Source organism: Chenopodium quinoa, unplaced genomic scaffold (genome assembly GCF_001683475.1).
Source record: "Chenopodium quinoa cultivar QQ74 unplaced genomic scaffold, ASM168347v1, whole genome shotgun sequence".
NCBI classification, from domain to species: domain Eukaryota; kingdom Viridiplantae; phylum Streptophyta; class Magnoliopsida; order Caryophyllales; family Amaranthaceae; genus Chenopodium; species Chenopodium quinoa.
In genome coordinates, this window is record NW_018743175.1 from 4,509,048 (window position 1) to 4,534,128 (window position 25,081).

General features: G+C 35.1%; 3 protein-coding genes across 3 annotated transcripts; all 3 read right to left on the bottom strand.

Annotated features, from left to right (window-relative positions):
- Positions 1 to 496: 496 nt before the first annotated feature.
- LOC110732620 (UV-B-induced protein At3g17800, chloroplastic-like) lies at positions 497 to 6,448 on the bottom strand. Its single transcript, XM_021912583.1, has 3 exons — positions 6,169 to 6,448; positions 2,617 to 2,897; positions 497 to 1,448 (listed from the first exon to the last, which is right to left on the bottom strand). The coding sequence occupies exons 1-3, from the start codon at positions 6,292 to 6,294 to the stop codon at positions 623 to 625; spliced, it is 1,233 nt and encodes a 410-aa protein (XP_021768275.1). The 5' UTR covers positions 6,295 to 6,448; the 3' UTR covers positions 497 to 622.
- A 2,108-nt stretch (positions 6,449 to 8,556) lies between these two features.
- On the bottom strand, positions 8,557 to 14,444 carry LOC110732621 (UV-B-induced protein At3g17800, chloroplastic-like). The gene is made up of 3 exons (XM_021912584.1): positions 13,838 to 14,444; positions 11,090 to 11,370; positions 8,557 to 9,713 (listed from the first exon to the last, which is right to left on the bottom strand). Exons 1-3 carry the CDS (start codon positions 13,967 to 13,969, stop codon positions 8,999 to 9,001), a joined length of 1,128 nt encoding a protein of 375 aa, XP_021768276.1. The 5' UTR covers positions 13,970 to 14,444; the 3' UTR covers positions 8,557 to 8,998.
- An 824-nt stretch (positions 14,445 to 15,268) lies between these two features.
- Positions 15,269 to 24,889, bottom strand: LOC110732622 (bZIP transcription factor 16-like). The gene is made up of 13 exons (XM_021912586.1): positions 24,596 to 24,889; positions 24,402 to 24,504; positions 24,203 to 24,259; positions 23,663 to 23,740; positions 23,277 to 23,366; positions 23,127 to 23,186; positions 22,855 to 23,024; positions 22,388 to 22,442; positions 20,571 to 20,601; positions 20,189 to 20,478; positions 17,649 to 17,726; positions 17,402 to 17,527; positions 15,269 to 15,864 (listed from the first exon to the last, which is right to left on the bottom strand). The coding sequence occupies exons 2-13, from the start codon at positions 24,465 to 24,467 to the stop codon at positions 15,766 to 15,768; spliced, it is 1,200 nt and encodes a 399-aa protein (XP_021768278.1). The 5' UTR covers positions 24,468 to 24,504; positions 24,596 to 24,889; the 3' UTR covers positions 15,269 to 15,765.
- Between the last annotated feature and the right edge of the window lie 192 nt (positions 24,890 to 25,081).

The following is a 25,081-nucleotide window of genomic DNA, read 5'->3' on the forward strand; positions in this document are numbered from 1 at the left end:
GATCTTAATGACCTTTAAACTTCTACTATACTCTGTACTCTCCTAATATGGAAGTCAACTTTTGTAACTCTTTTTACTACCTCTATTTCATATTAGTTGCAACTTTAGAGTATTATTTATAAGAGATAAAATATTCCAAAATTGCAACTAATATGAAACGGAGGTAGTAATTCTTATATATTTTGTACTTATTTTCTTGCGAGTGTATTTTTATATTCTTAAAGCAAAATTCCTTAATTACATTGTTTCAACAATAAAGTTGATGTAATACTGATCTTCCTTCTAAAGTTCTAATCTTATACATACTCGGAGTAAATCATATTGTATCTATAATTATGACTAGCGTGAAATGTGATATCAACGAAATCCACCACTGGCTCTCAGGCATTCGGCTCGAGGCCGAATCTTCCCCCAAGGATTGTACCTCCCGGAAATCAGAGAGAACCAAGAGAGACCAACCCATCCCCCCCCCCCCCCAAAAAAAAAAAAAAGAAAAGAAAAAAAAAAAACCTCCCTCTGTTATGTAATTTCATTGAGAATTCCAATATACAAGGAAAACAACAACCAATATGGGTTGGCTCTCTACAAATTTGTATAATGAAGATGAACCATACAACTTTTTTCAGCTATTAACAAAATTGTACTTGGATTCAGCATAGTCTTCTGCATCCCACAAAAATGAACCAAACGCAACTGCTTCTAAAACTAGCATCGTCAGTCCTGAGAAAGTAATCGAAATAATTTCATCGTTCTGTGTCTCCAACACACCCCCATCGGCAATCCTGATATCTGGTCGACCAAACAAGGCTTGGGTCTGCCTTTCAATCAACGACATTGCTTCCCTAGATCTTATGGTTGCATAGCTCTGAAGAGTTTCAGGATCCAAGTACATGACATACGACCTCAGTTTGTAGTTCTCACCATCACCAATATCCATAGGTTCCTCGTAAGGGCCATAATTTGTTATATCTCCATCAGCTGGGATTTGAATTAGTGAATCTGGATCCCATAGTGGGTTTTGAGGTAACGAATCCTGAAGCCTGGTTGGGTTTTTGCCAAAGTCTTCCGGAAGAGTTTTCATAGCTCTTTCAAGTTGGTATCTCCGATCAACTCTTCGAAGAAAATACCCATACATTATGGAGGCAGCATACAACTTTCCAAGTTTTACTTTGCTGATCTCAACAAGAGTCTGCAAGGGACCCACAAAACGCTCGCCTAGCAAAAGGGACAAGTGGCTTTGTATCATCTCTAATGCTTCCACAGAGTGTACAGATTCGAGTTTCTGTTCTTGGTTTGGCCAGAAATCCACCCTGCCAGTTGGATCTGAACTCGGGGATATATTTGGGATCATAGAGATGTTTGTTTCCACGAATCTGCGTACAATTAAGCAGTATATAATGTCCTCTAAAGCTTTTCGCCTTTCCTTCTCTCTTACTTCAGCTATTCTCCTGTAATCATCATACTACAAAACTCAGGTTACTTTGTCTAGTCAGATCAGCTGGATGGATACATCAACTTTTGCATGAATAGCGTGTCAAGTTGTCAACTGCTCAGGTGCAACAACAAAGCCTTACTCCCAAAATGCTTAGGTGCAAATAAAAAATAAAAAAAGAAGAAGAAGAAGAAGCAGGGCAGACATTCTGGATGAAGAATGAGCAGTTGCTTCAGATGTCTAGTGTAGAATTTTGTTCATTCATCTAAAAAGCATGGGACATCAGCCTAAGAAAAACACCAGTAATAAAAAAATTTGTCTAAACTAAGCTTGCTGAAGACTGATGTGTGAATGGTACCAGATAGTTTGTTCTTGTATTTAAAATTGGTTAACTTATAAGAAAAAGTACACTCATGGAGTCAAGTTAAAGTTTGCATGAAACACTAGAACAGCAACAAAGGGATGAAGAAAAAGCAAGGAAATCCCACACAAGAATTGTATACTTCGTAGTAAACTACTACTGCAAGCAGAAAAACCATATTGATTTATTACTATATTTTACACAAGTATATATCTAAATGTTAGTGCTGCAAACAGAGTTCAATAGTATCAATTCTCCTATAACTGAAATGATGTTAGTAATTCTGAAGTTATGAACTATTAAATTTCTACATCTTGAGTAGTCAAAACCAAGAGAGATCGTCCAAAGATGTGAAGGCTATATATATAGCTTTTACGGACCGTTTTTGGTAGCTGGTTATAGATATGGTGATGAGAATTAATTTAAGTGCAATTTGACACGCAAAATAACCTTACCCAAATATTACCCCCCAAATGGTAATGGATGGTTAAGGAAATAAGTGAGCAAAAACAGATAATTTGGGGTGAACTACCATTAGTATATGGACATTGATTTCTCAAACAAATCTATGTACAAATTCATACCATTACCACCATTTACTACCACTTACCAAACAGGCCGAGAGTAGGTAACTTTGGATTTCAAAGGAAAGTGAATAAAGCAAGATGAAAGCCAATAGATACTCCTTTGGTGTTTATGAGGATGCTGTCACCTCCTTTTCATCAAACAAAGATGATAGGAAGGAAAGTACGGAAACACTAATGAACAATGAAGAGTACATTAAAAAAATTATTTTAAAAATGACAGACACGGAGAAATCTACCTGTATAGGGAGAGATCTTCAGTTGATGATGGAGTTTCTTCCTTTTGGGCATCTCTGTCATTTTGCAGGTTCTCAAGCTGCTGGTCAATAGCTGCCGGGAGGAGATGTGGGTGTGTTTGCAATATTTGTGTCAGCAGTTGCCCAGCTGGAGACTCCAAGTGAACAGGGGCAATAGGTGCCAAATTCTCTCCAGAATGATCAGATGCTCTCACCAAAAATCCCCTTGACTTGTTCTTGTCCAGTCCTGTGGCAAGCTTTCCAATGTAAAACGAACTACAACCCTGCAAATAAAGATCCAAGAATTGATGAAATCGGAGTCACTGAGTGACTAATATTTACTCAGATAAGCCCCACAATTTAGAATTATGGGCATCCAAGCAAGAAAAAAACAAAAGGACAGCCTACAAAGTTACTACAAGCTAAGCTTATCTAAGCTAGTTAGAAATCAACTTTCTAGTGTCGCATATAATCATATAATTCAGACTGTTTCCTCCACAATCACTCCGCCAACAAAATGTCAATGGACTTGCGAACTACAGAGATGAGCTTAGGCCCGAATGCCCGATAAACTGTTGATTTTTTTTTTTAAGAAAATTTTATTTAGCATTTGTTATATCTTGCGCAAATACTAATAACTTTTTTAGAGACAAGCTAAGTATACCTAAGAAAAAAAATTTTTAAAAAAAAAAAAAATCTAGTGCTGCATGTAATCATGCAATTCAAAGTTCAAACTGCTTCTCCACAATCACTCCGCCAACAAAACGTCGATGGCTCTACAAACTACATGGATGAGTTTAGGCCCAATAAAGGTGATGACTTTTTTTTTTTCAATTTATTAAATATTACATTTGTTATACCCAGCGCAAATACTAATAACTTTTTTAGAGATTGGCAGATATTTATAACTTAGCTATCTACCTATCAGAATTCACAGCCAATCAAAGAAGACTTGCATATTCTTCAGAAATCAGATAGCCCCTCATAAAGGTCTATAAATCTATCAAAACAAATTCTATTCTTCCATAAAGAAAATAGATCATCACATCAAAGGAGGACTGGAATCAAAATGTATATATTTCTTCATCACTAATTTACAGATTTCTTATATTACAATTTTAAAGCATCAGATAAAGTGGACAACGTGTGTCATGAAAAAAGCATGACTTTACAATCAAATTCATTAATGCGAATTGTGAACCAGTGCCAAATCTCATACTAGCGACTTAGGAAACACTGGCCCATTTGCAACTACATAGTGTAACATACAATCTCCATCTCTCTTGAAACACACAAGGTGCACAAAGTCACTTCCAATGAAAAGGACCCTTGAATGTATTTTTTATTCATAATCTCCAAAGCAATCAAGGATCTTATACGATCCAGAAACACTACAACTTTATTTGTACAAAATGTACCCTTCAATTCTCTGCCTCTCCCTTTAACCATAGGCAAGAATCATAGTTGTCCAGTTGCTCAACCAATCACAGTCTCCAACAAGTTACTAAGTTTCTTTTTTCTTGGACTTGTAGCAAAGGTTCTCCACAAAAATACTACTTTTGCTCCTTTGAGTTGGTTACGGTTACTATTTTCACAAGGATTAGGGAGGATACGAGAGAGAGTGTAGCAAGTGGGTTCCATGTAAGAAAATGTAAAAGGGATGATACTGTAAGTGGAGTAATTTTAGGAAAAAAAGTGTTGTAAGGGGGGTTGTAAGTAGTAAAGAGAGTGTTGCATGTAGAGTAGGGAAGGGTAAAAGCGTAAAATAACTTTTACAAAAATGGATGAGAAAGGAAGTGTAACCAACTCAAAGGAACAGACGAAAATGAAACACTAACCCAACTTAAGGGAACTGGGGAAGTAAATACTAGTAGTAGCAATTAAACTTTGCAATAAAATTGGAACATTAACTAGCCTCTGGATGACGAGACTCAAAAATATGGTTTTGCGGCATTTGCTAGGGTTTAAGAAAACAGAAGATACAGATTTGGAAGTATACTAACCAATAAACTGGAGTAAGTAGAAGCAAATTTAGATTGCTAGAAAGCATGGGGCCACAATTACATGCAATCCATCAGCAACTGGCTTAATGACTTTAAAATCATGAGTCATACTTATTACAAGCAAATCATAAAGATCTATAATGACAAAGAACAGCAACTTGAGGTGGCAAACAAATTCTAGGTAACTAAGACCATATAGACACACTTTTGTATGGTAAAGAACAAAAAGAGTTTTGTTACAGACACTTGACATTGTGAATTGCTGGCAGGCTGGCAGCTATTACTTCCTCATTTCTCTACATTCCTATTGACATGGTGAACATCAAGAGTTTTCACTATGGCAATCTAAGAATTGGGGTTGGCAAATGGGTGCTCTAAAAGTTATTTTGTACAGAGTACTTCAAAACTTCATCAAAGATTCGTAAAAACTAAACTCTAAGCGAGTAAATTTAATCAGGTATCATTTTTCAAATTCACTAAAAGATCCCCAAAGTAGAAAACGAGAAAAACTCTAGAGAACACCAATACCATGAATTGTCTAAACTAGAAAATGCACCAAACCATGCACCCTAGTTTCCATGTACAACTAGTCTCTAAGATATTGATTTTATACTCTAAAATCAAAACCCTTTACACAAATCTACTCCATAACAAGCTCTCCTCCACTCATCGCTCATCTTAATTGCAAGTTAGATTGTGCGAATAAGCTTCAGTCAGCCAAGTTATATTACCTACCTCTATACACTTCAATGCTACTACAAAGATATCATACTATCTGATTGCTTTCAAATTCTTTATCAGTTGCTCTTATCAAGTACTCCGTATAAGGATAAAAACTAGCTAACATTATCAAATTGGCAATTTCTGAAGTCCACTTAGGTAATAGACAGTTACTTGCATAATCATCTTACTTTTCTATTACTAGATTTTAATAGAAGTCCTAAAAAGAACCGAACAATAATTGAGAGATATAACTATTCAATACCAAAAAGACTACAATCCCTTAATTAGATCTTGCAATTACTTGCAAGATCCTATCAAAAACTGGAGAACCAGTAATACTACCATCAGAGTCATGATACATAACTCCTTTGCACATTCCAGCTTCTACACATATATCCCAATTCCCAAATAGGGCAAATAGTCCCTCGGTCCGAAATCAATAGTCACGTCAATAGTGTAATTTAAACTCGTAATGTCAGAACTAAATCTAGACGGAGGGAGTAAATAAAATCACAAAACAAAATTCAAAACATTTTCAATTCAGTAGCTATATCCGCTTAACTATTTACACATACAGGTGGCACTAACAAACAACAATACCCTAAATTCAACAAATTTTACCTAAAATTACAGGCAGAAGCAACTACAAAAACCCCACTTTTTCTTTTCTGTTAAGATATCAAATTCGAATAAAGGATTAATCTTTCTATGTGTTAAACCTAGATATGATAAATTAAAGATAATCATTGGATATTAAGAAGAACAACAATTAATTGGCATCTGATTAAACTAAAAATTGTAATTCAATTAAAAGAAAAAAAGAACTTACTTTGTTAGAATTAGCAGAAGATGGAAGAAAGGAATAATTGAAAAAATTCTTGAATTCAGGAGAACGATAAGAAGCAGTTGATGGTATGGCTACCAAAACGTCGCTAATTGCACCTGAAACCAGCATCCTCCTTGCAGAAGAGAGAGAAAAGCGTCAGAATTTTTTTGGGGTGTCGAAAATTCTACGAGTATAAATTTTGGTTTTATTGCTCTATCTTTTGTGCGAGATTTTCTTCTACAAGCACGAATATTTGCAATTTTGCAGGAGTATTACACAAAAAAAAAAAAAAAAAAAAAAAAAGGAGTACAATTGTCAATTGTTGACCAGTCTAAAAATAATGTGGCACTTGTTAAATACGAAATATATTATACTCCTTATATTTATACTCTTTTCGTTTTTATAAGTGTTACACTTTAATCAAATTATACGTAATAAAACCAAGCAAAGCTTGGTCTAGACCGTAAGGTTTGTCACCACAGATCAAACCCCACTAGAGACAATTTAGGGTTGGGATTCCCTTACTCTTCCCCCCCCCCTCCTCCAAATTGTCTAGCCCGCTAACCTAGGTTGGGTTCAACCTGTGAGAGGTTCCGGCCCGGTAGGGTCCTTCTCCTTACCGATAAAAAAAAAAAAATAATATATAATAATGTACTCCCTCCGTCCCATAATTTTGTGCATGTATTCCTTTTTGGGTGTCCTAGAATGTTGTGCCTGTTTCTAAAAGTAGCACACAATCATTACTTACTTTTTATGTTTCCCATACAAAATACACATACCAAAAAAATCATTACTTATTTATTTCTTTTCATACAATATTCTCTACTTTTTATTATTCCATTCAATATTCTTTAATTTTTATCTTTCCAATAGAATATTCCCCTACTTCCACCATTCTCCTTAATTACCGTGTGTTTTGAGATATAAGTACGAAATTATGGGACGGAGGGAGTAATTAATATTTTAGGAAAAACAAATACTCATAATACTGGTATTAGAATGGGGGTAGTTTGTCTTTGCTAAAAAAAATGTAGTAGTTTGTCAAAAATAGAAGTGTAACCCATAAAAAAAAAAGTTAAAAAGGCTAATTGTAGTAACTAGTAAAGTGGGAGTGTTTGTATGGAGATTATGTTGTGGGGCTCTCCCTACTAGCAAAGGTCTTGACAGGCGTATAGAGAGTATATCACCGATATGCAGAAGGTGTAATAGGGCTGCTGAAACTGAGATGCATGCTATTTGGGGTTGCGACTTCAGACTTGGTGAAAGGTGTGTGGGAGGAGGTGGGTGCGGTGTTTGGCTGCCCGGATTTCTCTGATGTGGCTGATTGGGTGCTTGGATTGAGAGGTGTAGAGGAGAGGAGTAGGATTATGATGCTTGCGTGGGAAATATGGAACGAAAGGAACGCTGTGGCAAATGGTGCTGTGCCAAGAGTCCTTGAGGAGATCATTGCAGCTGCTGATTCTTTGCTGAACGCCTTCAATGAGGCACGTACTTCTGCTGTTGTCCCGCGTGCTAATCCCAGGCAACGTGCGGTGAATACCAAGTGGAAGGTGTGCTGAAAGTAAATGTTATTAGAGACCATTTAGGGGAGATTGTGAGGGTGGGCTGCCAGCAAGTCAGTCAGGTATGGGATGCAGCATCGTTGAAGCTAAGGCAATGGCACTTGGGTTGAAGTTGGCTGTTCAATGCAACGCGAAAAGGGTGATTATTGAGACCGATTGTGAGCGTTTGGTGAAGCTGGTAAATGGGATAGGGAGTGATGGTTCTTTTCTAGGCTTATTAGCTAAAGAAATCATGTCTATTGCTGAGTTTTTTTATAGTATTGTTTTTTCTCATGTTTTTAGGGAAGCTAATAGTGTAGCCCATGCTATGGCTCACCTTACCCCACTAGAGTACTCTACTGTGGTGTGGGTTGGGAGTTGTCCAAGTGTGGTTGAAGATGTAGTTGCGTTGGATTTTGTTTCGAGTTTTAATAATAATTAGTCGATTTGGTCGGCTTTCCTCAAAAAAAAAAAAAAAAAAAAATAAAAAATAAAAAAACTATAATATTAGCTAATGCCAATTGTAATGTACTATTAGTAAACTGTGAACATGTATGACATATACTTCAGCAGTTCAGCTGCAGCATATACTTATAATTCACACTCCAACTTGCACCATAATAATAATAATAATAATAATTCACACTCCGGGGTTGAAATTTCTTAATTTTACAATCTTAATTCTATCGATGGACTTAGCAACAAGCCATACGAGGTATGATTTCTCGGATTTCATAAAGAAAATCGAAATCCCAACAAAACATTAGAATGGTATTACATCCATTCCATATCATTAAAAAAAAAAGACTTCAACCAAACATCCCTGAAACAGTACTCCTGTAGTCCTGTATTCCTGTAATAAGTTTTTAGCTAATCACTTACTCAGAAATAAAATCATGCATAAAATGTGTACAAACAAACTAATAACGAGTGCTTGCTATATACCAATATGGCACTCTGCAGTTTTACAGAAATATATAAACTGGTTTCTACTTTTACTCTAAGTTTCAAACTTCATATGAACAATTAATCCATTCCTATACAGAAAATTTAACACTCAACATTCAGACATTCTGCTTGAGGTTGAATCCTCATTCCTTCGTACCCAAGTGTTGTAACTCCTCGAACTTCAATGTACAAGAAATCAAAGAATATGTGTTAGTTCTGTGCAGTTTTATATGATGAACCATACAACATTTCTCAGCTATCAACTTTATAGTATTTCTCGTTGACATAGTATTCTGCATCCCACAAAAATGAACCAAATGCGAGTGCTTCCAAAATCAGCAATCTCAATCCAAGGAGAGTAACCGAAACAACTTCATCATTCTTTGTCTGCAACTTTTTTTTACCACGTCGGCAATCCTGATATCTGGTAGATCAAACAAGACTTGCATCTGCTTTTCTATCAATGACATAGCTTCCTCTGATATTGAAGTTGCATAGCTCTGAAAAGTTTCTCCATCCATGTCCTCGACATATGACCTTAGGTTATAGTAGGACTCACCATTAACCGTACTAGGCTTTTGTACATCTTCATCAGCTGCGACTTGAATGAGTGAATCTGAATCCCATGGAGAGCCTTCTGGAAATGGATTCTCAAACCTGGTCCAATTACTAAAGTCCTCAGGAATTGTATTCAATGCTCTCTCAAGTTGGTATCTCTGTTCAGCCATTCGAAGAACATACCCATAGATCATGGAATCAGCATACAGCAATCCAAGTTCTATAATGCTGATCTCAATATTAGTCAACGTGGGACCATGAAGTTGGTCATGTATCACAGCGAACAAGTGGCCTACTATCAAATCTTGTAATCCCTTAGAGTGTACAGATCTGAGTTTGTCATCTTGCAATGGCCAGAATGCCACATTGCCAACTGAATTTGTCGGGGTTCTTTTTGAAAACATTGAGATGTTTTTTTCCACAAATCTGTGTACGATTAAGCAGTACATTATGTCCACTAAATATCTTCTCCTTTGCTTCTCACTTCTTTCAATTAGTCTCCTGAAATCATCATACTACAAAACTCAGTTTACTTATGTCTAGTCAGATCAAAATTAGAGATCAAACGAAGGAATACATCAACTTTTGCACAAAAAGCACTCAAACAAAAAAGTTATTGGGAGTTGCTATAGATGTCTATTGTAGACTTGTTCATTCATCTGAAAAGCATGGGACATCAATGTAAGAAAAGCACCAGTATTAATACTGAGATAAGAAGATTCCTGTTGGTCTAACCTGGTGGGAATGCCAGGAAAAAATGCAGAATGAACAAAGAACCAGGAAGACGAAACAAAGGAATGAAGGATGAGGAGAGAGGAAAGGGACGTACACAGGTTTGGAAACCTTGTCACAAGGGCGCAAAAAATTGTCTAAACTAAGCCTGCTGAAGACATAAGTGTGAATGCTACCAGATGTTCTAGTACGAAAATCGGTTTAATGTATTAAACAATTAACCCTCATGGTACATTTTGCATGAAATATTACACGGCCAACACAATGGAAAAAGAGATAAGTGAGGTGAAAGGGTAAAAGGAAGTTAAAGTAGTCCCATGCAAAAATAGTATACTCTGTAGGTGACTACCACAGTCCACAGCAAGCAGAAAAACCAAATTGGTTGATGCAAATGAATGTAAAAATTATTCTTGCGAACAGACTTCATTATATTAATACTCTTATCGCTGAAATGATGTCAGTAATTCTGAAATATTTAAAATTCCAAATCTTGAGTAGTTACAACCAGGAGGGAACATACAAATTGCAAGGTGGAGATGTGGGTTTAAAATGATGTCATTATATTAAATACGAAGTATATGATAACCTGTTATAATTTGCTGAAATGAAAATGACTTTAGGTGAATAACATCCTAATGTACTTTTCTTCATATACTCAATACCTTTCCTCCTTCCTCCACCTCACTTTCCAATGACTTTACTATCTACCCTCCCCATAATATTTTTTTGCTTCCCACAATGCTCGGCTTTTCCAAAACACTTTCTCCTACTTTTATTAGACCCCAGCAGGCCAGCACACCACTTGTCAAGCATTGACTGGACCCAAAAAAAATGACAACCATTCTCCATGCCACATTTCAAGCATTGTTTTCCACCATTCTTTTGTTTTTCTTTTGTTTGGGGAGGGAAACACATCCACAATGATGGAGAGCCCCAAAAGAGAAGAGAGAGTGCATTTAGGCACCTTTGCTCCCTTGCATTGAGGATGCTCTTAGAGTAGGCGATTTTGGATTTCAAAAGAAAGTGAATATCACAAGATGAAAGCCAAAAGATACTATTTTAGCATTTATGAGGATGATGTTAGCTCCACTTCATCAATTATAAGATGATAGGATTTCAAAGATGACAGGCAAGGAAAAATATACCTGTGCAGGTCTTCTTCAGCTAAAAATGGCGGAATCGATTTGTATACGTCAGCTCTCTCATTTCGCAGCTTCACAAGCTCCTGGTCAACAGCTGCAAGGAGGAGATGTGGGTTTGCTTGCAATATCTCTGTCAACTGTTTCCCAACATAAGACTCCAAGGAAAGAGGAGCAATAGGTTCTGAATTCTTTCCAGAATGATCGGAAGCTCTCACCAAAATTCCACTTGACTTGCTCTTGTCCAGTCCTGTGGCAATCTTTCCATTGTAAAACAAATTACAGCCCTGCATATAATGATCCAAGAAATGATATAATTGGAGTCACTGAGAGACTAACATTTACTCAACTAAGCAGAAAATTTAGGATTATGGGTTTCCAAACAAGAAACTAACAGCCTACAAAACTAAGCTAATCTAAGATAGAATTTTTTTTTCTAATGTTACATGTAGTCATGCAATTTTGAATGTTTTCTCCACCACTCCACAAACAAAATGTACACAGGCCTGCTAACTTCAGATCGATATGGGTATAGAACCAGTACAATTGCTTTATTCACACTTTACAATTAAACTCAGAATGCCCATTTGCAACAGCAAAGTAGCAATAATTTGCTCTCAGTCTTTCATCATCTTCAAAGCATTAAATCAAGGATCATCTACGAAATACAATTTATTTGAACAATATCAATTATTTGCCTCTCCCTTTTAACCATTTTTTTTTTTTTTTTATGATTTTTTCTCACAGGCAAGAATCATAGACGGCTAGTTCCTCGACCATTCAGTCTCCCACATGTTACAAGTATCTATTTTATGGACATGTAGAAAAAGCTATGCACATAATATAACCAGCGTTGCTTTGAGTTGGCTGCAGTTACTATTTGCACAGAAATTAAGGAGGGTAGGAGAGCAAGTGTAGCAAAGTGGGTTGTGTAAGAAAAAGTTGTAAAGAAAGTGATGCATGAGGGGCAAGGAAAGGTGAAAAGTGTAAAATCCTTTAACAAAATGGATGAGAGAGGTAATGTCATCAACTCAAAGGAATGGATGAAAACGGAAAATGTAACCCAACTTAAAAGGAACTGAGGTTAATAATAAATAGTAATCAAACCTTGCAACAAAATTGGAAGCCTAGATGACAGGATGCAGAAAATTAGATTTGCAGCATTTGCAGTTTTTAAGAAAACCAGAAGAAACGGATTTTGAAACAGCCTAACTGATAAACAGGAGTTAGTAGAAGCAAAATTTGATCACCAGAAATCATGTGGCCTCAATTATGTGCAAGTGGCCTGCAACCCATCGATAACTTAATTACATAATTAAAAGAAAAGCATAAAGATTCTTCATGACAATGAACAGCAACCTGAGGTTGCAAACAAGTTCTAGATAACTAAGACCAAATGAACACACTTTTTTAAGGTAAAGAACCTTAAGATCGAGTTTTGGAACAGACACTTGACATGATGGATTGCTAGCAGTGATTACTCCCTCATTTCTCTACACTCCTAAAGACATTGTGAACGTCAAAAGTTTTCACAATGGTGATCAGAGAAATGGGGTAGGCAGGTATATACTTCAAAACTTTATTCTAAAAATTAAACTCAACAAGAGTAGCTTAAATTGATCAGGCATCACCAATACCACATGATTTGTCAAAACTAGACAATGCACCATAGTTTCCCCATACAACTAGTCTCAAAGACATGATTTTGTACTCAAAAGTCATTAGACTCATAACCCTTAACCCAAATCTACTACACAACAAATTCTCCTCCACTCATCGCTCATCTCAATTGCAAGTTAGAATCTATGAATATGCTTCAATCAGCCAAGTTATATCCCCTACCACTATACATTTCTATGCTACTTCAAGGATATTATATTATCCGATTGCTTTCACACTCCTTATCAGTCGCTCTTATCAACTGTAATGATTAAAAAAAAAAAAAAAAAAAAAACCCAGCTAACATTATCAAATAGCAATATCTAAATTCCACCTAGATAAAAGACAATTAGTTGAAACAAAATCTTACTTCCTTATAGCTAGATTATAAAGGAAGTCCTAAAAAGAACAAAAATAGACAAAAATAACCATATGATGAAAGAAATGAACAAATGCATGGAAATAATAGATAAAACAAGAAACCCATTAAATTCAAGATTACAAGATAGTGGTTCAAGGTTTACTATCAATCAACTAATGCAAGCTTCCTGTCATACCCACAACACGAATTCGATACCAAGAAAGCGAAAATTAAGTTCAATTCTCAATGAACAGAAAAACCAGTAATACTACCCACCATAATCATGATACAATTATACATAACCTTTGCACATTCTAGCTTCTGCACGTATATTCCAAACACTCCCTCGACACGAAATCAATAGTCACGATGATAGTGTAATTTAAGCTCATAATGTCACATAGAATTCGGGCGAAGGGTGTAACAAATATAATACAAAACAAGATTCTAACATTTTCAATCAAAAAATAGAAATAATTCTTTTGAACTACATTACAGTGCGAAAAATGCCAAATAAAGACAATTTTAACAAACATCACCTAAAACAATAGCAGGAAGAAATAACTACAAAAATTAATCACAAGATTTTTATATTTTCCTATTACAGAAAGAAAACCCAGAAAGACTTATATTAAACATGCATAAATATTAAATTAAGAACAATTAAAATGCCATCAAATTCGTTAAAATGGGGGTAATTGAATTAGTGAAAAATACTGTAAAAACTAACTTACTTTGTTAGAATTTGCAGAAATAGGAAGAAATGAATATTTGAATTCTGACATTTTCTTGACTTCAAGTGAACGATGAGAAGCAGTTGATGGTAAAGCTACCAACGCGTCGCAAATTGCACCGGGAAACGCCATTTTTCCTAGGGAAGAGAGAGAGAAAGCGTCGGAATTTGTGAAGATTTTATTGGAGTGTAGAAAATTCTTAAGTTTTGGATTTTTGTGTGAGAATCTCGTTTTGTTTTTTTTGGATGAAATGAGAATCTCTTATATAGGCAGTGTAACTTTATCACCCAATAGGCAATGTAATCACAATTTCATAGAGTAAGCAAAAAACATGTTACTCCTATATTATTATCTAAACATCTATACTACGGAGATATTAAATAACAGGAAAACTCCACATGTCATTTTTTTTTTTTTTTAAATATATGTCTTTACATCTTAATGTTCAATTTATTTCTTTTCAAATGACACTTTATTTCTCTTAAATTTCTTCCCAAACAATTAGTTTCTTCTTTCAAAATTCATACGAAAACTAATTTTTATACGATAATTCTTAAACCAACCATTCACTAAAAAACATGTCATCAAAAAGTTTAATCTGTGTAACGCACAGGGTAAATACTAGTTTTATTATTAATAATAGAAAAAATGAAAATAAATAAACCTACATTTGAGGTAACTTTCTTAGCTAAGTATTAGATTATAAAATTATTTGACATAAATACGTAAAAACATGAAGTGCTCATAAAGACCACATGATCTCACATGTTGGTTATTGATTTCTATTTAACTAAAATTATATTTACTAAACTTAAATTGTTTTTACTTAACTGAACTTAGTTTACTGCACCGAAATTAATTTTATTGAACTAAATTTATTTTTTATTGAATAGTGTTTTTTTTTTAAAGGTAAAGCGAACATGATCTAAAATTGGTGAATTCTTACAAGCTTTTGTGTGTATTTTATAGAATCAATTGGTCGAGATAGCAAAGAGGATTGGCTTTCCCAATATTATTCAATATGATAATGGAAACAAGACACATATAATAGGAATATTCAATTTATAAAACCGCGGATTTAGGAGTTTACTACGGAGTAGGTGAATATTTCTATTTAAGAAACTGTAGAGATACAAATAAAATAGTGTTAAGTATTATTGCAATTAAATTAAAAAAAAATTAAAAAAAAAAAAAAAAACTTAGGTATGGAGATGGTAAAGAGAGCGAGTATTAATATTATTTTTTTTATAGGTAAAGAGAAGGATCTAACCAGACATCTCTCACAAGCTAGGCCCTTTGGAAATGGGAGGAAGGACAGGGGAATTCCCACCCCCAAGTTAGAGGTTGGCGATTCATGTTCAGATATAATATTGGCAAGCTGACCAGGTTACCCCATCCCACCCAAAAAGAATATCAGTAAACAAGACAGAATGTTAAAAACCATTCATGTACTGCCATAAATTGCCACAAATATTAGCAGCAAAGGTGAAAAGTTGAAGCTATAACTATTTAATCCTAGAGAGAATCATGCCCTTTTAACTAATAAGGGCATGGCAAACAAGACAAAAAAATCTTCCATATACAGCTACATTAATGGTACATTATCTTCCTCAGAATTATATTTTCTGTAAGCCGCATTTAGGGCAATCAACTCTTGCAGTATCGCTATTACTACGTCTTCTACCACGATACAAATGGAAACCTCGGCATGCCACAATATCACCAACTGCATACTGATCCCAAAAATTTGAGATTTGCCAAATAGGATTTCATAAATGATCTGTAACAAAAAGGACAGATTTTGGCACATTTGACTGTATGCAGACTGCAGAGGTATGCTAATGACTTCAAGTAACTACTATGTTAGCTTATGCTTCATAAAATTTTGCTGAAGCAGAAGGGCAATGACTCAGATCTTAGCGACCACTCTAAACTTGATCTGTTTTGCTGCTCTCCTTAGTTTCACTAATCATATGACGTTCAGCTCGGTTAGATCCTAAATCTTCTGGATTTTCACCAAGTCTCTCCTGCAGAAGTGAAAAGATGATTATTTCCTAAGAAGCATATACTAAAGATAGGCAGGGGAAAGTAAACAGCTTTACATGGTTCCAAGTTATCATATTTTTTATATGATGATTTCCAAAAGCCAACTTCTAAAATTCATGGCATAGACAATGAAAGAGTACATGCACAAAGCCACATGACTGTCAAAACAGCACTTCAAACCTAAAAACATAGATTGACCAACCCGGCCTGCAAAAAAACCACAAATAGCACATAAACTAAGAACTCAATCCAATCCCAGCGAAATTTAAGTGGAAATCTCAGAAGCCCACTTAAAAGTTGGTACATGAGAACACTTCAAACCCGAAAAAACAATAAAATTAAAAAAAATTAAAAAAATGACCTACCCCATTAACCTTTTCCTAGTGTCGTAACCACAACTGATACATCATCTTTGGTACTTTAGCTTGGGTACTTGTTATACGGGTAAGTGTAAAAGTGTGCAACTCGGCTAATTTGGAAATTTCCCATGATTTTGGCCCAAAATGAAGTGTCTAAATAACCAGACCCATATTGCAGTGTCGAGGATATGATCGGTTATTTGAGGTGAGATGAAAAAATATAACATATTAATATTAAAGAGCATAATATGTCAGCTTTGCTTCAACAGATAATTGGCATCTGTAAAATGAACATTACATTCTACACAAAAAACGAGTAACATGATCTCTTGAAATTGAAGTCCAAAGTGGTCTTGTTATTCAAGCGGATAGTCTCCCTACTAGCCAAATACTAAATACAATCATCTATTTGGCACTAGGATTATACTTGGTGCAAGTAAACCTCACACTCAGAAATGAACAGGCTACAAATTTCTGAAAGATGAACTATGTCAATTAATTCAGTTCAAGTAAAATTTCTTCTAGTCACTAGATATAACATAATGAACCATGTCATTGTAATAGACTAATCTTAGGAGGGGCAATTTGGAAAGTCTAGTATTATTAGGTTAATAGTCCTTAGCTTTAGTATAAATAGATAGAGGGGGGAAAGGAGAGGGTAGCATGAATTGGGTTATTGGAAATAAAGAGTAGCAACCTCAGGTTGCTGATAGGAGAGTTGTAGGCTAAACCTATTTCAGCCATTATCAATCCAATTATCAAGCCTTTATCTTTATCTATCCTTAGAATTCATACAATATTTACAATCAGAAAATCAGTCTACTACAGTCATATAAAGGAGGTTCAAGAAGATGAACTAATATGCCTCAACAATGCCAGCAGCAAAAGAAGAAAAGAAAATAAGCATGGAGAGTGATCCTAAAAGTGTTCCCTGCTTTTTAAGAAAGTTCCTTGAAATTGAAACAAGGGAAGACAGATACACGATATAGACAATTGATCACCTTGACAATACACATGAAAGAATGATGACAAAAAAGACACGGTCTCCATACTGAAATCACAGTGACACACAGTCACACACCATTCATGACTTAATAATTGATATACTAAAAAACATTATCAACTAATCACTAGGAAACATATGAGAGTGACATATCACCTTAAGTGCAGTATTTTCAGCCAGGAGCTGCTCATAATCACTCCTGATGCGATTAAGTTCTGATCTAAGATTAGCATTTTCTTCTTTCAATCCTTCAGCACGCTGGGCCAACTCATCACATTCAGCCTGAATTCCAATTTCAAGAAAAAGAAAAAAAGGAACAATTTTGTAAGCTTTGAAACCGTTATATCCATCATGAAAGAAACTGGGCCATTTCACTATAAAAAATGATGAGCAATGCCCTTGCCTGCTTACGCAGTCTGGATCTACGAGCAGATTCCCTATTAGACTGCTTACGTCTCTGCCTCTTCAGTTCCCTCTCATCCTACAGGGAAAAACAACAATTTAGGTAAGATATCATGAGGTCAACGGTTAAACAACAGAGTCGATAAAAAAAAGACACAACAAAAATACTAGTAACAGCCATTACAGCAGCAGAATGGACAGTGATAAAAGAGACATGCAAGTTAGACATCGTTAGATAAATAGCAGAACTCCAGGATACTTCAAGCACCCATAGACAAGCAGGTATAAAGTAGTTCAGCTAAAGTCATGGCATCCCACATGGAAACAGAGATATCCTTATGAAAAACAACCCCCTTTCCCTAAAGGCAATACCAATAATACGTTGACATACCATCACAATCTAGTGAAGGCCAAACACGGAGGAAAAAAATGGTCTAAATCTCTATGTTATTGGGACCCAGTATCAGAAAAATCAATAATCCATTCTATTATGCTCCACTGTCCATCCAACAATTCAATTATGTTACTGTCATCAACATCACTAGGTCTCTCAGGTTTAAGCACAAAAGCCAAATAAAGTCATAGAGAAAAGCAGAAACTAAAGTGAGCATTCACAAAATCAGAAACTAAAATACCAGACACCAGCTCTAAGAAATAATATTCCCGAAAACAAATCCTAATATATGTAAATAAGATAATAGCTCTATCCCCAAACGAAAATCTTACTACACTAGCAGGCTTAATTTTCCTCCCTCTAGAAAAAGATCCAAAGTTCTCTCTCACAGTCAAGAATATATTAAAAGTCTAAATGCTGAAACAACAATTCGATTTTATTACCTATAAATATGAGATTCTTTAGCAATTTGATTCTACCTTTACAAATAAGGAAGTATAACTTCTTTTTTCCTATATATAGCTCCAACGGGGACAGGAAACAGGAAAACAAACTTTCAAGAAACTAATACAGCATGGATTTGGCAAAGATGATTAAAATATATTAACTCTGAATACAGTGATATAACCCAAACAATTAGTCACAAATAACAGCCAGAAATGTCAACAAAATCCCAGAAAAACACTATTAAATAAAACAAGATCTGATTTTTTTAGATTTAAGCAATTGTTGTATTAGTTGTCTCTTGGACTCTGGGTGACCACATGAGCAGCTATTAGAGATAAAAAGAGTTGCTCTTTTTATTCCTAAGCCCTTGATCTAAATATGGTTTCATTTCAATTTTTCTGGGATGAAATTTCAAAAAAAAATCGGACTCCAGTTTACCATACTTCATGTCCCAAAAATGTCACCAAGTACAGGTTTGACAGTACCCACTATGACTGACAGTAACCAATCATTTCAAGATGTTTTGGGGACAATTTCCAAGCATATCCAACCCATCCTTGTCTCCAGTACAAAAAGGACCAAAACAAAAGGTGCCCGCACTTCAGAGACTTTACTTAAAGAGATTACAGAAAATACTTGGCCATTATGAGACTTCATACTTCAAGTTTGAAAAGGCCTTTTGAGTTGATCCAAAGAAGGTAAAGACTTTAGAAACACAGAAGATGTATTTCTAGTAAATGGAAAAGAGGCAGCTTACCGTTTGGCAAGGCATTTTAAGCTAGATAAAATGAAATACTATCCAATAACTTTAGAATATTAACTCCCAAAGTTAGAGTTATATCTACCTATTGATATAAACAACAAGAAAAAGAAAAAATATACAAGCAACTAGGCAAGTTTCTAAGTAGCAGAAAATTAGATCACAATCTACACAATATATCAAGAAAATACAATCCCTGCAAATACTAAATGATATCATTCTCTAATTGTATGACATAACTGTGCACTGAGCAGGTTGTTTAAAAAAAGATATTAAGGGCAAATCCCCATTGCTTCCTTCGTATTATTAATTCAAATTCAATATAGGAGAACCTGGGATCTTATACTTTTCTAGATATAATCTGTTTGGATTTTCTTTGCGCAAGTTAACAAGCCTCGGAGTTTTACTGTGGCTATAGCAAAATAATGCCAAGCCTCACTATAATTAACAAAGCAAAATGCAAGGGTAGCTAGTACAATTGTTGTTAGCCTTTAAAAATAGTATTCAAACTCTTGAACAAGCTGAAAGAGCAAGGAGGCTAAGGGACACAGAACACACTTCTTTTGATGGCCCAACTCTCTTAACTGCATAAATATACAGATTTTAAGATAAACAAGTCATACTAGGAACCCTTGCACATCTAAACATTGCCTACAATACATTACTTAACAGTGCTGTGATAGTAAGTTCGTAGCAATTGTCAGAACATGTATTGGCTAAGGGCTCATTCGTCAAAGTCGTTGGTTTGGATTTTTTATTGTCGGTTTTCAAAACAATGATGATTCTAAGAAATTCGACTAATTTGTTAATCTTTTTTATGAAATATATATCATGACTTTCAAAATCAAAAAACCAAAAAACTAACCACAGTGATGCCGAACGGACCCTAAAAAAACAAAATATAACAGTAATACTAGCAAGCAATAACAATAACCTAAACCTGCAACCAAAGCTGTGACTGTAAGTTATCCCGTGATCCAGCTGGAACAATTCCTGTAGTAACTGGAGCTGAAGGAACCTTTCCTCGCATAGCCGGAACAGGAGAAGAAGCAGGAGCACCCCAATAATCCATTCCAATATTTAAATTCGTAGCAGGTCCTGGAACAGGCGCTGGAGCACCAGGTGCTGTCATTGGCACCATAGCCAATGCATGATTCACCATTGTATGAGGCGCATTTAATACACCATTCTGAGCAGCAACAGAAGAATTTCCACTTTGAGATACATCAGCTGCAGAAACAGGCAAGAAAATAGAACATTTATTTCATAACAAAGAACTAGCATGCGTCAAACTAAAGAATCAAACTGTGGCTACGTTTTACCTTCTTGAGCTTCTTGTCTTTCTCCAGAGTCCTGTAAAAAGTAAAATAGCCTGGTCAGGAATAGTGATTAGAAAGACGCTAATGAATTAAATACAAAGTTGTGGATTAATATTCTCATTTTTTTCTAACTCGCCTAACAGAATATTGGGTTTTTTTCTCCTCGTATGTGATTGGTGTACAAAATGAAAAATACGGAAGCTAAAAGTTAAAATATGGGCCCAAAAACCATATCATAATAGGAATAATTAAGTTACACGTTAAATAAATTCTCAAATAAAGAAGCATCAGCGATCGACACAAAAAACTTGCAATACGTTTATGAATTAAGAAAAAAACCTCATATGAGGAAACATAAATGACAATAGCCAAGGTTGGTTATTTATTACCACGTTTATAAATACTTTGCATCTTTGAATAATTCACATAGGCTTAAAAAGAAAAAGAAAGGCACACATACAGTCTCAGGTCATGGAAAAGGAAACAGAAAGCCTTAAATAAGTTTCCTAATACATGATACTTAATACCTATACAAGCAATAAATGAGTACCATCAAGAAGAGGCACAGACGTATGACCAGACATGAACAAAAGGAAAAATATCAAAGAGGCCAATACAAAAACAGGCCACAGTTGACCCCCTATAACTGCATTAAAGCAAAATACACCAATATTCATGAAGATACCAATTTTCATTTGAAAAACACAACAACGTTTACCCACTGACTTTGATGATCTGCATGAAGTGTGAAGTAATAAACACTGGATTCTATGCTACCTGGACATTCAATAGTGTCAGACATGGATACAGTATTACAGTGTCTGGCCAGGATAAATCTAGGAGCACACCCATGTACGACACAGATACACCAAAATATGTTAAGCATCCAAATAACATAGCAGGCATCAACAAAGATAAAACAGTGTATTGGAAAAAATAAGACCATACAGTTTATTGGAAAAATAAGACCATATTCTACAGTGATTTGATACTCTACAAGTAGTCTCTAAGAGGCATTTGAAATCATATATGACATATACAAGAAAATAAGTACGTCCATTGATGTCAATTCAAAATCAGAAACTATACTACACGTCCCACCCCCCCCCCCAAAAAAAAAAAAAAATAAATTAAATAAATAAATAAAAAAAACAAAAAAAAAATAAAAAAATTATATATATATATATATATATATATATATATATATATATATATATATATATATATATATAAAAGACCATAGATCTATGCAGCCTAACAAGACATAGCTATATGCCTATTTATATCTTGTCTTCAGGAAAAAGTTCAGAATCAAAAGTAAGTGTGAAGATGAAAGTTCACATAAAACTTGTCAGGACTAAGTAAAATAATCAAGAAAAGTAAGAAGATACTCATTATATCTCAACAAAAAGGCTGAAGTGAGCAAACCATACATCAATTAAAACAAATTCCATTTTTTGATCATATTTCACAAATACTAAAATCAAATGTAACAGCCCCACAGCAATTAGTTTTAGACAGAAAAAAGTCATGCCATAATGATTCCATTGGAGATGCATCAAGTGACTGCGTATTAAATAATAGCCACACCTTGATTTGAAAAAGACGTATAATAAAAGTTACTACATAGTATTTATATGGGAAGGTAAAGCAGCACATTCAAAAGTATATACTCCCACAGTATTGCAAAAAATCTGTTTTCTAATATCTCTACATCAATATATTGTCTGCTCCATGCAAGATAGCTATCTATTTTAATTGTCAATAAAAGAGCTTAAAGTGTGCATCTTGCATGGTAAGAAATATAAAGGATCTATTACATTTTGCGAATTTGCGTCACTTCCTTCACTTGAACCATCACTTGCACTCTCTGCACTGCAATTCCATATGCATTTATAGTTAGCTGAAGTTACTATTCATAAATTTCAGGCAGTGCTGTCATGCACAAAGTGATCAATACATGAATTAAAACAATGAAACAAATAGAAAGTCACCAGGAAATCTTGTTAGTTAATGGCTATGGTTTTTATTTTTCTCAAACACTAAAAACCTCTGCAGCCGAAAAAAATGGAAGAAGAAAAAGAAGAATAAGACAGACAAGCTAAATGAGTGTTAGCCTCTGAACTTTCAAGGAATTATAGACAAACAATGAAAGCTGATAAAGGTTACTTCCAAGATACCATCACAAAAATAGGTAAAGAAGAAGGCAGGAGAGGAAAAGGCAAAATGATCCGAAGACGAAATTTTTGAGGAAAGTTAAAGGGTGCCAAGGCTAGATGATCCATACCTTTTTGAACAGGCACCGTTACCAGCAGGGCCTGTTGATTTACCTTCTCCGTTATTTTTGCCTGTGATCATATTTAGACTGCCCAGGATACCTTTTGATCTTTTGATTGGCAACTTCTCTTTACCCTCGGTGTGTTTACCATCCACTTCAGCACTTGCAGGAGTATTTCCCTACAAAAGAAACATCCTTTTATTTCTTACCCAATCAAGACAAGAGCACCGTACATTGAGAGAACATACTTGCAGCAAATAATAAAAATGCTAAAAACTCACAGGAGCCTCAGCCACACCATTGGGGGACGGCATTGCAAATGGGCTAAAAGGATAAGAACCCTGAGGTACAAAACTAAGTTACATCCAAATACTTAAATGCCAAAACCATAAATGTAGATGTGGAGAGAAAAAAACATAAACCATAGTTACCGGCGGCATAGATGGGTGAGCATATAAGCCACCATGAGGATACATGGCCATATACGGATGAGGTGGAGTACCATATGGAGGCATCATGTGCTACGAAAAGTGAATCGAACAAACAATATTAGAATCTCGGCTATAACCAGCATATAAGAAAAAATTAAAACAATGAGATTCTCAGCCAATCAATATGATCTTTTACATATTTCAATACAGCTCAGGCCCCTGCCCCAAAGCTTAAAAGAGAAAAAAATTCTTTCATATTAAAGTAGACCTCCAACAAACAACAGCAATTGCAAAAGCAACATCAAAGAGAAAAAAAAAAAGGTTTAGGCATGACAACAAATAACATATAAGACCCATCAATCAAAAATTGGAATTGATCGGAATACCTGTACACCCCACATGTAGGGGTGCGCTTGGGGACTAGATGCCAAGAAGCCAGGTGGTGGTGGGATAGGTGAGTATGCCTGTTTAACAACAATAATAAAACAACGGCTTCTTCAGCTAACAAACGATCAAGATAAAAAACTAGTGTTACTCAAAATCAGCATTACACACCAAACCCATGTCACTCAAACTCAACTACAAGTGTTGGACAAGATTACGCATTCAGGTGTCAAATTCAGCAATTTCATGGATATTCTATAATCTATACATTTAATAATCCAAAACAAACGATAAAGTAACCATTTCCATGCCATAATTTCCAAGATCCGACACAGGAAAATGAGTTGAAATAGTACCCAACAAGACAAGGAATGTAACAACATGATAACAGTACAAACAGATGACAAGATGAGCTACAAGATAAGTTCAAAACTCAAGTTTCAGCATCTTTTGATTGATCAAATTCCAAATCAAACAATTGAATACAAAAGGGGGGAAATAAACCAAAAAAGGGAGGCACATTCTATGATTCTATAACACACCTGAAACCCGGACCACTCGGGATTCACAGCCGCGGTGCTCGTAGCCGAAGTCTGCTCCTATAACAACAATTAAATAGGACAATGCAATTGGGAAATTAAGTAAGGTATGAAACAGCATTGTCAGCTTCACAACAACATCCCACATTACACACAAACAAAAACCACCATCAAGATCCAAAAATTAACAGGAAAATCTTACTTGCGAGCTAACCGCAACCGGCGTTTTCGGCTCCTTGGCTGGTTTATCCGTTTCACTTTCACCCATGATTCACAATTATAATACCAAACTCCACAATTTCTTTCTATAAACGTAAAATTAATCAAATTACCACCACAAATTCAAAATTAAACTCAATTGTCAGAAAAATTAACAGAAAAAATTAAGAAACTTACCCAAAAAATTAGCTGAACTCGTCGGAAGAATCAAACCAAACAAATCAACTCAGCTACACAAAAAACAAATTTTAATGTAAAATCAAAAACAAAATTAGGTATAATTATGAATTGGGCAATTAATTCAATGTGAATTTTGTGTTTGAAAGACAAATTGAGAGAATGAATTAGATCAAATAAAAAAGGGGGAAAATTGATTGAATTAATTGAAATTAGGGCTCGTTTTCTGACAAAAATTGGGGGAGACGCAGACGGGGGTCAATCAAGTTTTTGTCGTTGTGGCAAGTCGTTGTCGCGTAAGTTTTTAGAGAGAGAAAAATTAACTCCCATTTCGGCCCATTTTCTTTCAACCAAAAGCCCACTGGGCTATTTTAAGCCCAGAAGAACTTCCTCCGTCTCCAGGTAGAGTGAAAGTCAACGTTTAGTTCATCTTATTTTTGCTTATATGATTTGATTTAAAATTATTTGTTTTTATCTGATCTGATT

Excerpts from the sequence above, each read along its gene's own strand:
- LOC110732622 (XM_021912586.1), bottom strand. The coding sequence starts at position 24,467 with ATGGGTGAAAGTGAAACGGATAAACCAGCCAAGGAGCCGAAAACGCCG. Across the intron at positions 20,479-20,570 it reads AAGACAAGAAGCTCAAGAAG|CTGATGTATCTCAAAGTGGA; the intron begins GTAAAACGTAGC and ends CTGTTTCTGCAG. Across the intron at positions 15,865-17,401 it reads CTGAAAATACTGCACTTAAG|GAGAGACTTGGTGAAAATCC; the intron begins GTGATATGTCAC and ends TCACTTCTGCAG.
- LOC110732621 (XM_021912584.1), bottom strand. The coding sequence starts at position 13,969 with ATGGCGTTTCCCGGTGCAATTTGCGACGCGTTGGTAGCTTTACCATCA. Across the intron at positions 11,371-13,837 it reads TTTCTGCAAATTCTAACAAA|GGCTGTAATTTGTTTTACAA; the intron begins GTAAGTTAGTTT and ends CATTATATGCAG. Across the intron at positions 9,714-11,089 it reads GCTGAAGAAGACCTGCACAG|GAGACTAATTGAAAGAAGTG; the intron begins GTATATTTTTCC and ends TGATGATTTCAG.
- LOC110732620 (XM_021912583.1), bottom strand. The coding sequence starts at position 6,294 with ATGCTGGTTTCAGGTGCAATTAGCGACGTTTTGGTAGCCATACCATCA. Across the intron at positions 2,898-6,168 it reads CTTCTGCTAATTCTAACAAA|GGTTGTAGTTCGTTTTACAT; the intron begins GTAAGTTCTTTT and ends CTTTATTTGCAG. Across the intron at positions 1,449-2,616 it reads GAAGATCTCTCCCTATACAG|GAGAATAGCTGAAGTAAGAG; the intron begins GTAGATTTCTCC and ends TGATGATTACAG.